General features: G+C 38.7%; 1 protein-coding gene across 6 annotated transcripts in view; it reads left to right on the top strand.

Annotated features, from left to right (window-relative positions):
- The window catches only part of KCNH1 (potassium voltage-gated channel subfamily H member 1), a 191,101-nt gene that overhangs the window by 38,790 nt on the left and 135,626 nt on the right, over nt 1–16,685 (top strand). For all 6 annotated transcript variants that reach the window (XR_011140411.1, XM_068939748.1, XM_068939746.1 and 3 more), the window contains 2 exons: nt 2,163–2,555; nt 14,219–14,648. Coding sequence is in view for 5 of the 6 variants with exons in the window: in XM_068939748.1 (XP_068795849.1) it covers nt 2,163–2,555; nt 14,219–14,648 (823 nt within the window). In the remaining variant the exon portion in view is untranslated. The remainder of the gene's footprint in view (nt 1–2,162; nt 2,556–14,218; nt 14,649–16,685) is intronic.

The raw sequence follows: 16,685 nt of genomic DNA, 5'->3' as shown, positions 1-16,685 counted from the left end.
TTTGTAGCTGAGACTCCAAATGAGCCCCGTAGGGAACATTGCTCTGTGTACATGTCCCATCTCAGTACACGACCTGTACGCCTCCCAGTCGCTATCAGTGACTGCGGGAGACTGCACCAGCTGGCACAGCCTCCATTCGGAGAAGAGATTGCTTCTGTCTTCTGCTGCTTCCAGCTCCTCTCACCACAAGGCAACTTCTTTTTGTAGCATGGAGAACATAGGTGAATCAGGTTCAGGAATGGCAGACTGCTTTCTACTGTGGTGGCCATATCTGAATCCTGGCTTGATCTGCCAGGATTCAGCATAGCATGCCTTTCCCTCGTTGCTTTGGCTCTTGAAACTCAGAAAAACAAAACTATTAAGTTTTCCTTTTTTTTCCCCAAAGTGTTGCTGTCCCTTTGTTAACCTGGAGATCTCTCTAAGCAGGTCATGCCAATTTTCTTCTGGAGAACATACCGGGCTCAAAGTCAGCAGGCTTGTTTTTGCCTTGCGGCTCCCATCATCATTTACACACGTGCAAGGGACTGTGATCTGACAGTGTCTGACCCCTGTTGTGCACAAGAGTAAGTGATTATGTGAGGTTCAAAGAAGCAAGGAACTTGATCTAAGGCTGTTTTGTCCAAGTAGGACTCTTGTAGCTGATTGTTTTCCTTTGTCCCTTTTGACTTAATCTGTTGGAAAAAAGCCCACCAGTTCACAAAAAAGAATAATAAAAAAGCACTCAGAAAAGCCTGCAGATAGAAATCCGTGTCTAAATAATTGACATTAATAGGCTGAGATAAGAAACATGAAAGGAAGACATTCTCCTGTTATAGCTGTAATATCTGATCTTTTCCCAGAGATGGCAGCCATTTAATTTCCTTCCCTGCTTCCTATTGCTCTGAACTATGGTGAAAATAAATGTGAAAAAGGAACCATGATCTAAATGGTTTTCCAGAGTTCTGTGAGTTTGGGGTTAAGAAACACATCTCACTTGAGCAAACCTCCATCTTCTTTTCAGTTTTCACCAGGGTAAATTTAAAATTAAACTTATTTTTATTTTGAAACAAGTTCTTTTTCTGGTTTCATCTTCGTGTGTATCCACAGAGGTAAACAAAGAAAATCCTGTTCATAGGTATGTAAGAGGAACTCTAGTTCTGAAGATTTAGAGACGCGATGCTACTCTTTTTGTACGAGCGTGCAGTGTGGGGAGGATAGTAAACTTAAAATGAACACTGCTGATCAATGCAAAACTGTAATACTAATCAGCTTAACTGCTTATTTTCCTACTGGACCAGGCTGCAAAGAAAGTATTCTTAAACTAAGTATTATTTTAAGGTTCCATGCATAAAGAGTTCAAAGAATTAATGAGCTGTTAATAAAATCTTAGAGATGATTCCAGCAGTCCACTTGTTAACTGTATCTTATATTATCTATATGTGCTTGGCTTGAGATCCAGACTTTTAAGCACTTGCTTATAGATAATCTTTTGCTGTAGTGCTTTTTGAATTGAGATTTTACTGTACTGCAACTTAACTTTACATCAGATGTTGAAGACACTGATCTTCTCGCAGTGAAAATTTAAAGTTAAAAATGGGCATGGTTTTTTGAGGCTAATGATAGCTACCTCTGGGTTTTAGTCCTGCACTACACAGAGAACAGGAACAAAAGCCCATGCATTCATGATACATTACGGTGCAGAACTTGATTTCAGACATAGCATAGTGAAGAGTTAAATAGACAGTGGTGAAGAGTTAAATAGAAAGTGCTGAGAAGCAATGTGGTACATTGGTCCTGGGCTGGAAGTCAGAAGTTGTGGTATTGTTCCTGGTGTTGCTGCTCTCCCCCCTCCCCTCCCCCCCCCCCAACTGTCTTCCTTCCCATCCTTTATCAGTTAGATTGTGGAAGGAGCTGTCTCTTCCCTGTATATCTTGGAGGCTCAGCACATTAGGCTTAGTGTCAAAAAAATAATGGCGTTAAAGAAAATAACTTTTCTGAGGTTGATGCTGGTTTATTTAAAAGAGTACTTATCCTGACTTGCTTACTGTTCGATGGCGTTAAAGGCAGTTAGTGGGCATGTGTTCTTATCACCTGTTGTGCTGAGTTCAAGAATCTACAATGTGCAAAATTACATTGAAAATTAAGCATGTTTCCGTTTTCTCCTGAAATCTCTGTCACTACAGGTACTGCAGCTGGGCTCTGAAATTCTCCCACAGTACAAACAAGAGGCACCAAAGACTCCACCGCATATAATTTTGCATTATTGTGTTTTCAAGACTACCTGGGACTGGATCATCCTGATCTTAACCTTCTACACTGCTATTTTGGTTCCTTACAATGTCTCCTTTAAAACCAAACAGAACAATGTGGCATGGCTAGTAGTGGACAGCATTGTAGATGTCATTTTTTTGGTAGACATTGTGCTTAATTTCCATACCACCTTTGTGGGGCCAGCAGGAGAGGTGATCTCTGACCCAAAGCTGATCCGCATGAATTACTTGAAGACTTGGTTTGTGATCGATCTACTCTCATGCTTGCCGTATGATGTCATCAATGCATTTGAGAACGTTGATGAGGTCAGTATACTAGTTCCGCTTCCACCCCTTGATTTTGTTTTTACTTAGTGTTTGGGTAAAAGGAAAGACAAGAAAGAAATGGGTGCTTTTAAATAGGTTGCGTTAGTGTATGCATGTCTCTAGCAGCAGGCCTCAGCACACATAGAAGTTTGCTGATAAATCCTAGCCAGAAGGGTCCATCTTTAGCTACATTGAGAGGAGCTGAGGTTTTTGGTGTCCGAAATTCATGTTTATTTTCCTTCAATCTATGTTCTTGGAGTTTGGGAGGACAGGCAGGAGCAGACAACAGAACGTGGGTACACTGCTGAGGAAAACTACTTAATCTAACTTACCGTGAGTAGCTTGAACTGGAGAGTAAAGACAGTTTCCTGGGGCAGGGTCCTCTCTTTTTCACTGAAGTTGAACAGGGTACATCCACTACTGGCAATCCTTCATACGAACAATGGGGAAGTACAATGTGCTTTTCTCAGCTGGGTTTAATGTGATATAGCAGGTGGCAAAGAGGCAGGCAGTGTGACCGACTAATTCTCCTTGGTCCCTCACAGAGTACTGCATGGAGATATCTGGTGATCAGTGCATCATTGTTTGGGATTGTTTGTTTTAGAGGAAGATATAACATTTAAAGATGCTGTTTTGATGCTTGTTTGATAATTTCACATTTAGAAGAAAGGACGGGGGGAAATCTGGAAATCTAGACTCCTTATTCTTTCTTGCTCATTTCTTTGGGAACAAGTTACAAGCCAGCAAAAGAACTAACATTCGGACACTTAAAACCACCATACTGCTCTGGCTTAACTGCTTATTTTCCTACTGGATCAGGCTGCAAAGAAAATATTTCTAAATTAAATATTACTTTAAGGTTCCATGCATGAAGAGTTCAAAGAGTTAATGAATTGTTAATAAAACCTTGGAGATAATTCCAGCAGTTCACTTAGTTATTAACTGAGTATTATATCATCTGTACCATAAACCCGTTATGTGTCTATATTTATGTGACGCATACTAAACCTGTAACATGTATACACAGCCCATCACTGCTTAGCGTTTCATATTTAGCCTGCAATATTTAATTTTTATGAGTTCCTTTAAAATATGACTACGTTATAAATAAGACCTACCTACCTCAGTCCTGAAATTAAGATATTAAAAGAAAAATATACACAGTGAAATGTCTGGGTAAAAACATAAAACCACATTATTTTTGTAAAAATATACCACACAGGTTGTTTATTTAACTAGATCCATTTAAAGCATTATTTTCCTCTTTGACTTAAGGATAAATAGGCAAACTTTTGGATGCAGTGGAACAAACATAATGTTATTTGATATTTAATTCCCTAGAGAGGCTTTCATTTTATATAAAGCTACAGACTGAAATAACACGAATGAGTTCATCTTTAAAAAAAAAAAAAACCTTGTAAGGACCTGTCCTTAAATATTTGTTTGTCACAAAATGCACCCAGCCTGCAGGTTCCCATGCAGTGCTTTCACATTTTACTTTATTGTTGCACTGATAAAGCAGTAGGCACAGAGGTATGGCAATATCCAGCATTTAGACTGAAAGTTAAAAGAAAACAACTGCCGCACCCTCCACAGATAGGAGCAACCTGCTAATGATTTTGCTGGAGAGACGTTTCATAACTGCAGTCTGGTGATGTGACCTACAGGACATCTCTGAGGAATATATCTGTACCAGTGGCTGTGACACAGCCCTTGAGCTGAGCACAGACGCGCTTGGACTCGTGGTAGCGATTCTACAATTCTACAGAGAAATTAATTATATGCTAGCTTGAATTTCTCCAGGTTCTTAGTCTTCATGCTGCCTTGCTATGATGAGCAGCTGATTGGTACTTTAGTTTTCCTATGGCTCTTCAACAGTCTCTTTAATCAGTATAACAGTGTTAGTTTTAGTTATTCTAGCTATCATGCCCAAGGAAAAAAACATTCTTCTTCATGCTGTCCTTTCAAGACTGTTCCTCTTTTTTTCCTCTAGTGGGTTCTGACATTCAGCTGGTATAAATCATTGTAGGGTCGTTAGAGCAGAGTTTTCCACTGGTGTAAATTGCTGTACTTCTGTTAAGGGCTCATAGACTGGTTTACAGCACCTGAGGGGGTTTGCGAGCAGCTTCAGCAGAATAATGCAGTGCACATCAGGTGAGGATTTAGAACAGTATATGCTGATCACTGTTTCGTGAACTGCCTGTAGAGGAAAAGATAACCTTTTATTAAAGAAAAAAGCCACATTCAAAGAATCTTGAAGGTGGAAAAGCCTTAGCTTATACCTCATTCTCTGCTGTGTAGAGAACTCCCTTGTGGGCCAACTCCTTCTCTTTCAGACTTGCTGGCTTAGGTTTTACTTCTCTCTCACTCTGGACTCTGCACCGTATTAGTTCACAGCTGGGAATTTAAATTCCCAGCTTTAAATAAAAAAAAAATGCGTTAAGTTAGCTGCTGGGCTGCACTGCCCAATTAGAAGTGGAGTGGCCAAACTGAGTTGGTACCCGGGTGCTATTTTGATTTTACTAAAGGTAACTTCCGTGGAACCGTGAAACTGGAGCCAGTAGGTGGTCCTGGCTGTTGCAAGGACAGAGAATTTCACATTGAAAGTCTGGAATTTTTTTTTTTTTTTTTTACTGCTTCCAGTAAATAGTCTTAAAAAATGCTAAATACTAAATGATGCTCAGTGTCAGCAATGGTCATAGAATGAGATAAAGACTCTAAATTATCATTTTCCTGTTTCAGTATTTTCCGTACATCGTTTTAAGCAAGAGGAAATATAACCATGGCTTTGTTGTAGTCCCTATTGCAGAGGGAGATCAAAGCAGCTGAAAACTGACTATTTTTTCTGCCTGCTGTCATTTTTTTGTAAAAGAACTGTCACTGAGGATGTTATGGAAGAGCTAACCTGAGAAGCCCATTTGTTCTTAAGAATGCCATAACTCCTGTGATGGATACAGTGGATTGATTTGCATGAGTTACAGGATCTGGAGCTGGTGAAGTAAAAAGCTGTGAGGATAGTGTGTTTCACAGACTTTTTGCCTCTTTGGAAAATATTGGGAATGTCCCATCACTTAGCTCTTGCAGCAGCTAGTTTAATAATGAAGTCATCTTTGTCTTCTTTAAGGTGTTCCAACACTAAGATTGGTAACAACATATGAAATGAGAGTTGCTTGATATTTTTTACAAGAAGTTGATTTAGAAAAATTCTGATTTCTTCATTTAGAATATTTTGATTTTTTTTTCATTTTGAAGCAGTTTGTTATTTTGCGATTTATATTATTGTTCCGTTGTAAAATATAATGGAAAATATATTTTGAAACAAAATGAGTGTGACATCTGTTTGTCAGGCAGCTTCAGAATTCTTTGGGTTTGTTGCAATTTGGAACACTAGGATATTTTCAATTCTCACAGTTGTTTATATAATTCCAGTTGAAATTCCAGTTTCTTCTCTGCACTGTTGAGAATATTTTGTCCATGAAAATACTTTGGATTCATTAACTGTTAATCAGCGCAACTGTTATTCAACTACAATTAATACAAGAGGCACTCAAGTCTAATTAGCCATGTTCTATAGATGAGGAAAGAAAAAAAATTAATGTCTTTTTTCAAAGCTATAGATTTAAATATGCAAATGTTTGAATTTTGTACTCCCAGGTGCTGCTCATACAGACAGAATACAGTATCTCCTTTTCAGACACTAATAGAATTCAGCAAATGAAAAAAAAAAAAAAAAAAGCTGTAGGGCAATTCCCATTGTTACCCAAATGAAAGAAGAGTTGTAAGTGCTTTTCCTGCCTTTTCTATATGGTGAGCTGATTATGCAGTTAAATACAAATTACGTTCTTGACCTGCTGTAGAACTCCTCAGAAAGAAAATATTACATTTATTGATGCATAAACATAGTGCTAGGCTAGTGCTAGGCTTAGACTTCCTGCCATTAAAACAATAGAACATGTTCTAGTTTAGTTTAAGATGAAAATATTGGCATAAAGTTTACACAGCCCTCATAAAGTCTCTGATATCAGTTTCTTTTGAATTTGAGTGATCACAATAACGTTTGTCAGTAATTTTTTACAGTAATAAGTATTTTTCCTCACTTAAGGAAATACCACCTACTTTTGGGGATAATGTTATCTTTCTGTGTTCAGACATCAATCAGTAGATTTAATAGAAAACAGGCTTAAAGAAAATTCCACGAGTTTTGCCAAGAACAATTCGGTTTAAGACCTTGAATTCCAAAGGCAAGTTGAAGCATATTTTTGCAGTGTCAGCTTGAGCAATTTTATACTGTGGTTTTCAGGCATAATACCATAAGATATAATTTATGTTGGAAAAAATTTGACTTATTACATGTGACACTCTTGTTGTGAAATCTCATGGCAGGAGTGGAATCTAGTCATGTCACCACCAAATAAATTTCTGGAATAGGGAGTCTATAATAAAAATTGCTATCTGTGTTTGAATGGAACAATATGATCAATTGTTGGCTGATACCAAATTGAAAACCATGTATCACTCTTATTAGTTGAGGTAGAAGAGAGATAAAAGCACAGTAAAAGATCATCAGGAAAGATGCATTCAGTATAAATGATCTAGTGTTCACTTAACTGTATGAATAGGAGAGAAGCTAGTATTTAGACAAAGAAGACATATAGCTTTCAAAGATCAGAATTCATGGTGATGAAAAAGTCCCAGAAAAAGCACACTACACTAGTAATAGAAGAAAATTAAGCAATTTAGTGCTAAGTGAGCATGGCGTAGCTTGAAAGTAAACAGTGAGTTGTGCGAGAGGAAAAAACAAATGTCTTGCTGGTCAGATGCTTGGCAACTTTGTGAGGCAGTTCTTTTGCAATAGATTAATTAGTGGAATAGTCTCTCATGCTAATGCAGATTAGTTCTCTAGGAATCACTGAAGTAGCTACACTGAAAAGCATGCAACTTTCCAAGCATTGTTGCATCATTTGCTTGCAATAAGGGGCAAGGGAATAAGTTATCATGATACTTACAGTTTTGTAGAACGAAGGGGGGCCTAAAAAGGAAAGATTTTGGATTAGATGAATTTTGCAAACTGAAAAATATAATTTTTAGAGTCTTTTAGGCTTTAAATAGCTATAATTTGAAAGCTGTGTGGTTCATCTGTTCCATTTGGATCTATCTAATTGGGAAATACTAGGAGTGTTTTGGATGCGAGTCTATTGATAAATCTGGTAATGAGTGAATATTTTTCCATGGCTAATAGAAAATAGGTTAGGAATGCTTTAATTTCAAAGTGATGCTATAACAGAGCAGCTAAATATTTCCCCGGGCAAAGGAAAGGTGGGCAATGTGCAGTTCTGGGGCATGCTGACAGTAGGTGAGAGGGGATGGGTGAGACCCCTCCCCACCCTGGATGGGTTACTCCTCACAGCTGCCTCTGGGGGAGAGTCAAGAGACTGGGGCACAGGCCTTGGGACGGCAGCGGTAGAGGACTCCTTGGTTGGGTATCCCCTGGTGAGAGACCTCTGGGAAATAGGCAAAGCCCCAGGAGGTAGTGCTGTAGGCTGTAAGCTGCCAGAGGCCTTGGGAGCAACGCTGGAGGGTTATTGGGGTCCCTTGGTGTTGCTGGGAGCATCATGTGGAGCCTGGGGGCCTCGACTTGTGAAAGGAGGTGGGTGCAAGAGAAAAGAGAGGTCGTTAAGGAGGCGAGCTGCTAGCCTGGTCCCAAGGAGCTGTGCCAGGCAGGAATTGCTCCTTAACAGGCAGGTAGGTGGAAGAAATATATGAGGAAACGCAAAAGGGGCAAAACAGATTGCCGGGATAAACCAAGGAGACAGAGCAGCGTTTACTGTTCAGTTTCTTGAGGATTTAATCCAGTTTGTCTCTCTCCTTTCTCTACGCATTTTCTCCCATTTTTTTTCAATCAAATATTAATTTCCTCTAACTTCCCTCCTTAAAAGCCCAACCTTTGTGCTGCTAATGAAGTGCCTCCTTTATGCTGGCCTTTCAAAGAGCAGATTACCTCTGGTTTCCAAACGGTGTTGGTGTCACACATAGACACTGCAGTGCTCTACTACCGTTTAACCACTTTAGGATTAAATTCCATACTGTGCAGTAAGCCTACTTGAATTGTTAAGTTCATTTAAGTTCTGCTTACTCCCCTGTTCTCCCCCAGGTTCATACCCCCTGGTGGCTCAGACATCCGCGTTGTCTGCTAATGCATAGCCTTTCCCAAAAGAGAATACCGGAGAAGGATGCCTTGCTGCCCAACGCCTACTCTGGAGGTTCTGCTTGTGGCTGTCAAGATGCCAGTTAGCACCTCTCCTGCACTACTAATGTCCAGACTAGGCTTTATTGCAAAGTTACAGATAAGTAAGGGTGCTACTTTCTTGTAGCTTTGAAAAGTATGACATGAGTTATCATGCTGTAAAAGAGAGAACAGTATTCCTCATAAGCTATTCAATCTGTATAGGGCTAAAAAAATTAAAATGGTGAATTACATTTTCAGTGGTAATGTATGGTCATAGCCTTTGTCCAAGGAGAGCTAGTTGAATTTATTAGATTCTGAATTATTTCAAAAAGCTGCTGTTAGAGTGATCCTTACACTGCATATAAAGGGAAGCATGTTTAAGACACTAGATCAGTTACCTGTTTTTTTCCCCCAATTGAGAATACTTGCATCGATCTGAGGCAGAAAGTCAGATGGGACAGCAAAAAGTATTTGAGTAGCTAAATGGTTGCTTGATAGTCTATTTCATAATAGGGATTGGATTAGAATTTAAGATGAAGTGGTGTTAGATGTCACTAACATTAAATCTTATCTTGATGTTTTGCCTCTTCAAGATAAATAAAAAGCTCTGGAACTGACTTTTTCTTTGAATCAGAAATATTGGGAAGTGGATAGCTGCCTGTCAGGAGCAAATTTTTGATTGTTTTTTTAGTGTGGGGTGGGGAATAACGCTTTATGAGATTTTAGTTTACTTATGTGTTATCTTTATCCTACTTCTTCCTCTTGAAGTCGATTGAAAAAAAAAAAGATTCATTTCCTACATATGTTGGCTTTCTGAGTGTGTGTGTGTGTGTCAGGGAACTGCGGACATAGGTTTATAAAAGAAAAATCAGCCATTTCATCTCTTGTCACCTTGTGCTCTTACGGATGATTAGTTGCTGCTTCTGTCTGGATTCTAACCAAGCTCTGAGATGTCTGACTAAGACAAGTTTTGTGAGTCTAGAGATCTGCTTTCTTCAACACTGAGAACCACAGCAGTAACCAGAGGGTTTAGGTATTGATTTTTGACCTGTGAGCGTAATGTTATCTCATCTGTTGGCAGCTAAATATGGCAATCTGTAGGAAAGGTCATGTTCTCAGACCTAATTAGGATAATCAGAAGAGGCAAATAACAAAAATGGAAAGTCCTAATAAAGACCTGATGGCAGAGTGCTGCCATGTTACTGCGGATGTGCAGAGCCAGGCTGCAGCACAGCTGAATTAAGAATCTAATGTCAAGAAACGAGACGTTGCTTTCCACGGCTCTTACCTCACTTATGCTAGTGATAAATTTTGTTAATTGTCTCCTCTTTTTTTGGAATGAATAATTAATTTATTTTTGTTCTGTTTCGTTCTCATTCTTTTAGTGGTTAGCTTTTAATCTCCTGCTTCTCCCTTTAATTGAGGTGGAGCCAAAACTTCGGTTGTTACACGTGAGAGGAAAGTGTTGGATGACTTAGAGCAGACTTGTGTCAATACTGAATACTCCTTCTTTAAAACAGATAGGAGGTAGGAAATAAATTACACTTCCTTTGAGACTAGGAACAAAATTTTGATGCTTGGGTTGGGTGCGTTTTCTTTCTGCACATGTGGAAAGTATATAATGGCCTAAAAAGTGAATGCTACCATGCAGACTGAGCCTACCACTAAAGTCCTACCTTTAGTAGAGCTGTGAGAGAGGGGATGAAAGCCATATTTTAATTCTTCCCTAAAGTTGTTCATCCTATGTCATCTTTGGAAGGGAAAATGAATTAATTCTCAGTTGTTTTTTTTATTTATTTTTGTCCGTTGTGCATTTTTTTTGTTGCTGTTTTTAGACGAGCAATTTTTAAACAATTTGCATTTTTTAAGCTGGAACTCTGTTCTTCAATGAATCATGAGTTGAGTTTAATTTTGCTCAAATACAGGAGAAAATGCTGGATCAGAGCCCTGTAACAAAAATATAGTAAATTAGTACTCCTTTTCTACCCTGGCAATATAACAGACTTCTGAGATTCACCATGCCCACAGGGGAATGGATCTGTTGGATGGAGTGCTAATGGGTGGAACTGTGCCTGAGGAAACCAGGCCCAGGTAGGGCTTTGTGGGATATTGCTTAGTCTTGTCCTTTCTCCATCCACCACACAGAAGTTCCTTCCTTATGGCGCTCTTTTAGAGCAGAGACCCTGGGGGTCCCTGCTTGTGACCTGTACTGCGCTTTCTAGCTTTTTATGAACTGGAGCTGATGTATTTCCTTTTGGGCAGAAGGCCCTTGGGTATCTCTTAATCTGCCTCTCAAGCGTTGTAGGAGTAGCAGAGCTAAGAGGGCGGGACATGTCAAGAAAAGCAAATTGAGTTCAGGCTTTTCTTTTGTGTGACGTCTTGGAGCCATCTGTATGATAAAAGTATTAAAAAATCTGCACTGATAAGAGCATTAAAATGGACCGTAATCTAAAAAGTACAGTTCTATTTTGGAAAGTGGTGATCTAAAAATGTCAGTTGGAGTCCAGCAGATCTATTCCTGTGACTATTAGAATATTACTCACTAAACTTAGTGACAAAAGTGCTATTTTAAAGTCTTAAAGAATGATCTGATTTTTTTTCCTACTGTATCATCTATGAAATAGTCTATTAACTTACCATTGTTTATGTCTGTTTGAAATTGTGTCATTTAGGAATTAAGACTGTTGCATAAATAATTATCTTCCTGGGCTTTTCTTCCTCTTAATAACAATCCATTTAGAATAGACAAACCCTGTTCCTCACCAAGGAAATCAAATATAAAATATTGTTAATGCTGAGATTAAAATCAATGCTATTTTTTTGCCTTTTCTGAACTTTTGACATGTGCATTGTCATGTGACAATGCAGTCACATGAAATATTCTGACTACTCAGAACATTAAGTACATTCTTGCAACAAAAACAAATCAAGCATTTACTTTCTGCAAAAAAGCAAGTGCTTTTTGTACAAAAAACCTAATTCTGTCGACCTCTGGTCAGAATTTGGTAGACTCACTTTCTCCTAAATGATACAGTTCTATCACGTTAGTAATGTTTTACAGATTTTTTTTTTGTGAATTTCCAAAGGGAAATTAGGATAATTTCACAGAACAGTTTGAGATCACAGTATAATGATCTCAAAATATCGTTTTTTGAAACTCCAAAAGCAAAGTGGTTTGCCTTAACCTTTTCTCATATTGTTTCGAATATTTTATTTTGCATTTTCATTTTTCATATCATCCAGTTATTTAAACTCCCCTTCTATGATTTTTTCCAAGTACTTATAATCCTTTACTATTTTGTCAGTTAAGAATTAACCAAATTTCAAAGCTTTTAAATCCTTCCTGGATCCATATTTTTGTCGTCGTCGTCGTCGTCTTCTTTTTTAAAATCCCAGTGATGAGCTTTAATTTATAGAACAAGTTCTGCCACACTATTTCTGAACAAAAATAAAATCGGTATTTGGAATGCTGGGATTTAAAATTTTCCTCTCGTTGCCTGAAACTGGTAAGTACCACATGATGAAAAGCTTGACTTGGAGACTAAAGCTACAACTGTTAAGTGGCAATTATTGGAGACTTCTTAAAATGGAATGTAATATTGTTTTGCTATTACAGTTCATAAAGAGGAAAAGGAGAAATGGGCACTGGTGCTGAGGAAAAAGACCTGTATTGCCTGTGTTGTAGTGTCAGAATGCAGATCTTTAGAAAGCAGAGACTATTGTCCCTTAGGGACTTGTATATCCAGTGTTACTGTTTTTATTTCCGTATTGGGTCCTCAGAGGTACCCGCGTTCCCTCCCTTGGAAATGAAGGCCTTATGCTTTCGTGTCTTCTCCTTTGAATTGGCATCAAGGTCTCGATCCATGAGTTACAAAAAAAAAACAAAGCCAGGTATGGAATGAATGGGAAGTAGGAATTCGTTCATAGTTTGTGAAGAAATTTTTGCATAAGTGAGTTGAAAGGGTTGACATAAAGAATCATGAAAAGATTGCATCACCTGGGTCTCTTCTAGATCTCTGCAGATATCTCTGATTTAAAGCACTGCTGCTTTTTTTCCTCTTTTTTTCTTCTTCCTCCCCTCCCCCTAGTTGTGTTAAACCTTGTCCAAATAGTTAATTGAAATTGGTAGTGTGTTCCAAGGTAACAAACTACATCTGTCTCTGAAAATGAATCAATACAATCATGACAAATTCATGAAATAAAAGGGAAATACATCGCTGCAGTGCTGGGGAACATGAGTCAATATGCTTTATGTAATTATTAAACAAAACATCTTTTCTAGTGTGTTGAACCAGCCAGAGACACTGACGAAGTTGTTTTTATGCAGGAATAAACAAACTTCCAGTAAAAGCTGATGACCAGAAGTATGCAATTATGCATTTCCAGAAATAGTCATTAAACCAGTCTGCTTAAATTTTAATCAGACTTCTATGGAGGAAAACCACCTTGATAAGGGGGAGTAGGGGGGGAAAAAAAGGGCCTTTATATGAAAGGCTATTCAGATTTTCTTGTTCCCCAAATTATTTTTAATTTATCTTATGCATGGGAATGCAGACCTGTATAAAAATTTACAATATAAAATTCTATATGCTGGCTTAATTCTGTTTTATGGGAACCAAATTAGCATCAATTCCGAAATACTATATTGATAACAAAGACATCATAAAGAATAACGATGTGAGGATTAGACAGTGAGATAGTTGAAATACTTAAGCTTTTCTGTAGTCCATCAGAGAACTGTCAGAGGACTGTTTTTCAGTGGGTGAATACTTGTGGGAAAGTAGTCATAGGAAATGCTATTACACTGAAAAACTGCAAATCAGCAGGTACTTTCAGCAGTTTTGGCCTTCCTTATTTATCTTCCTGATATGTCTGAGCTAAATACTGCAAACTGTGTTACATCTTGAAAAATGAGAGGACATGTCCTGCCCAGGATCATAAGGAGAGTTCACGATAGAGTCAGAAATAGCCGTAAGAGGTTCCTGGCTCCAGATGCTGGAATTAATTCAATAGATGTCTTACTATTCTCTCAGACATTAGACGTGTATAATTTAATGGTCAATGACTCCGCGTTTATTTTCAGTCAGCCTCAAAGTAGCATCAGGATGCTCAGAGACAGTTTGCTTGCACAACTGGATGTGCAATAAATAGGCTATCATTTCAAGCCTTTACAAAAGTATTTGTAGACTTATTCAAACTCTCTGAAAAGGTGAGTTCAGAGAGCAGCCTACAAAATGTTAGTGCATCAAGATGAGTGCATGTGTCCATCCTTGGAAAAGGTCACTAACCTTTTTCATGGTTCACCATCTTATTTTTCAGCTGTTATCTGATGAACAAGTATTTGTGATAGCTCAGCCCCTCTCTTTGCAAATGCCAGTTATGAATATTGTTGCCTTAATGTTGAATTCTAATGGCCCATTGTGCTTTATCCTTCTAGGGAATCAGTAGCCTCTTCAGCTCACTTAAAGTGGTCAGGCTGCTTCGACTGGGTCGCGTAGCTCGGAAATTGGACCATTACATTGAATACGGAGCAGCGGTCTTGGTCCTGCTGGTGTGTGTGTTTGGTCTTGCAGCGCACTGGCTGGCCTGCATTTGGTACAGCATAGGAGACTATGAAGTTATCGATGAGGATACAAACACAATCCGACCTGAGAGCTGGCTCTATCAGCTGGGGATGTCAATAGGAACACCTTACCGGTTTAATGCGTCAGGCTTTGGGAAATGGGAAGGCGGGCCAAGCAAAGATTCAGTCTATATCTCCTCCTTGTATTTTACGATGACCAGCCTCACCAGCGTTGGATTCGGGAACATTGCCCCGACTACAGATGGAGAGAAGATCTTTGCTGTCGCTATGATGATGATTGGCTGTAAGTATTAGAGATTCTGCCCTGCATTATGCTAGACTGCAATGTGTTATGAATGCTGAGTGTAATAAGAATAGCTCTGGAATCATGCCAAATATTATTATGCAGTTTAAAAGCAATTTTTCTGGTGGCAATATAGGTACTACACACTTTTGTACTGGGTAGTTTTAAAATCACAGGTGGAAGTATTGCTGTAACTAGTAAAAATTCATTTGAAATAGAAGCTATCCTTTCAATTTTCTGTAGTAAGTAAGCAATAGAATGTGTAAAGTATGAAGTACAAAAAACTAATGTACTAGAATAAGCATAGACAACCTTTGAGTGTCTGTTTGGTATATGGCAAAATCTTTGTATGTCTGAGAGCTGTGTACATTGGAGAAGTGAGTAGGAGGAGGTCCAGGAGCATCTTGTGAGAAAGAGACTAAAGGAGCTTTGCAGAGGCCCCAGACTCCTGCCACTGTGGGCTGAGCATACGTTCAGATCCCAAAGCAACCAGGATAATACTGGCCTGGGGCACCTCTTCTGACTCGCTTCTCCCTGTGGCCAGGGATTCGCATTGCCCAGCTGTCCAGCTTTTGGTCCTGTTTTGTCACTTCAGTGCAGGATCTGCACTAGAAGCGCTTTGAGAGCTGCTTGCAGTTAAGAGCCGTACTTTGGCCACCCTTAAACTAAGTCATACTTTTTCTAGATAAAAGTGTGGACTTTGGATGAAAATAGGGAAAAATGTTACTACTTCAGAGACAGAAAAGCTTATTAGTGTATGGAAAGAGAAGGCAGCTTCTATATGATAATATTCCATTTAAAGGAGAAGAAAGTTAATCCTTGTTAAGCAGAAAATTAAAGCCAAATATAGAATGAAACCTAACAGCAATACAGTGCCTGTTATGATACAAACGTGTAGCCTTTTTTCTGATGTATGTTATCATTTTGCAGTGACATTGAACTCGTAATGAAATTACATGTTTAGTGTTAAGCAGACTGAAGGTTAGCGAGAGGAAGTAGAAAGGCAGGCATTCTTGCTTAGGTAGGGATAAAGATTTTTTAGCTATAAAAATTGTTAATTTTGTTATTCTAGCTTTCTGCCACTGCTGAGTTCTGTCATCCCATTAAAACACACTGCTTCCTTGTGAGAAGTGCATTAGACAGTGTAGCAGTGTAGCATAAAGCAGCTTTCCAAACATATTTCCTGATGAAGGTTCCTGTTTAATAGGAGATATCCTGACCTTTGGCTTGTTATTCATTATGTTATGCTCATTAAACTAGCTAGACAAGAAAAGGATTTGCTGACTGAGAGTACTCAGTGAATATGATCTTCATAAACTCCAGCATGTAAGTGGGGATGTTTTGGAATTGTACCTGCTCCACTCTCTTCATTTGAAAGTATGGTGTAAAAAAACCCCAGAAGTTATGAGGTTAATATTGATGGGTACCTGTTCTGAATTCTAAAATGAACTTTAATTTCAGCAAGCTGGGGGGGGGGGGAAGGGCGATCTAGCAATTTTAAATCTATCTCATGAACACAATCAGATTTGATGTAAACAATTTTGTTTGTACTCTGTTGGCCTTTTGGAACCTTAAACATCAGACCCAGTAAACATCTGCACATCTGAGCACCTTTATCCTGTGGACAACTACTTGGAAACCGTTAGGACTGTTCACATCCGTGTTTGCCTGAGTAGCAGCTAAGTAATCCAATTTTTTAGTTTACCACTCTGGCTTTTATAGTGGCTTGATTGCATTTAACACGCTGACAGTAAAGGTCACAACACTTTTGACATGACGAACTTCGAGACTTCCAGAAGCTTCCACTGATTGTTAGATGGGAGCTTGCAGTAAACCCTTCTGTACTGGTTGCCTGGCGATTTGTGTTAGTAAGGAACCTTCCAAAAGGAAACAGCGACTTTTGGAGAAGCTCTGATGCAGTATTTCTCTGAATTTCAGCAGGGAGAAAGTAAGTAGCTTTTTTCTTTTTTTCTCTTTCTACAAGGAATTATTGTCAGGCTTAGCTGAATTTGGAAAATTGTCTTTGTGCATTGCTGC

Source organism: Struthio camelus, chromosome 3, assembly GCF_040807025.1.
Source record: "Struthio camelus isolate bStrCam1 chromosome 3, bStrCam1.hap1, whole genome shotgun sequence".
NCBI lineage: Eukaryota > Metazoa > Chordata > Aves > Struthioniformes > Struthionidae > Struthio > Struthio camelus.
Note: the sequence above shows the minus strand (reverse complement) of the source record. Positions and strands in the feature narration are given on the sequence as shown.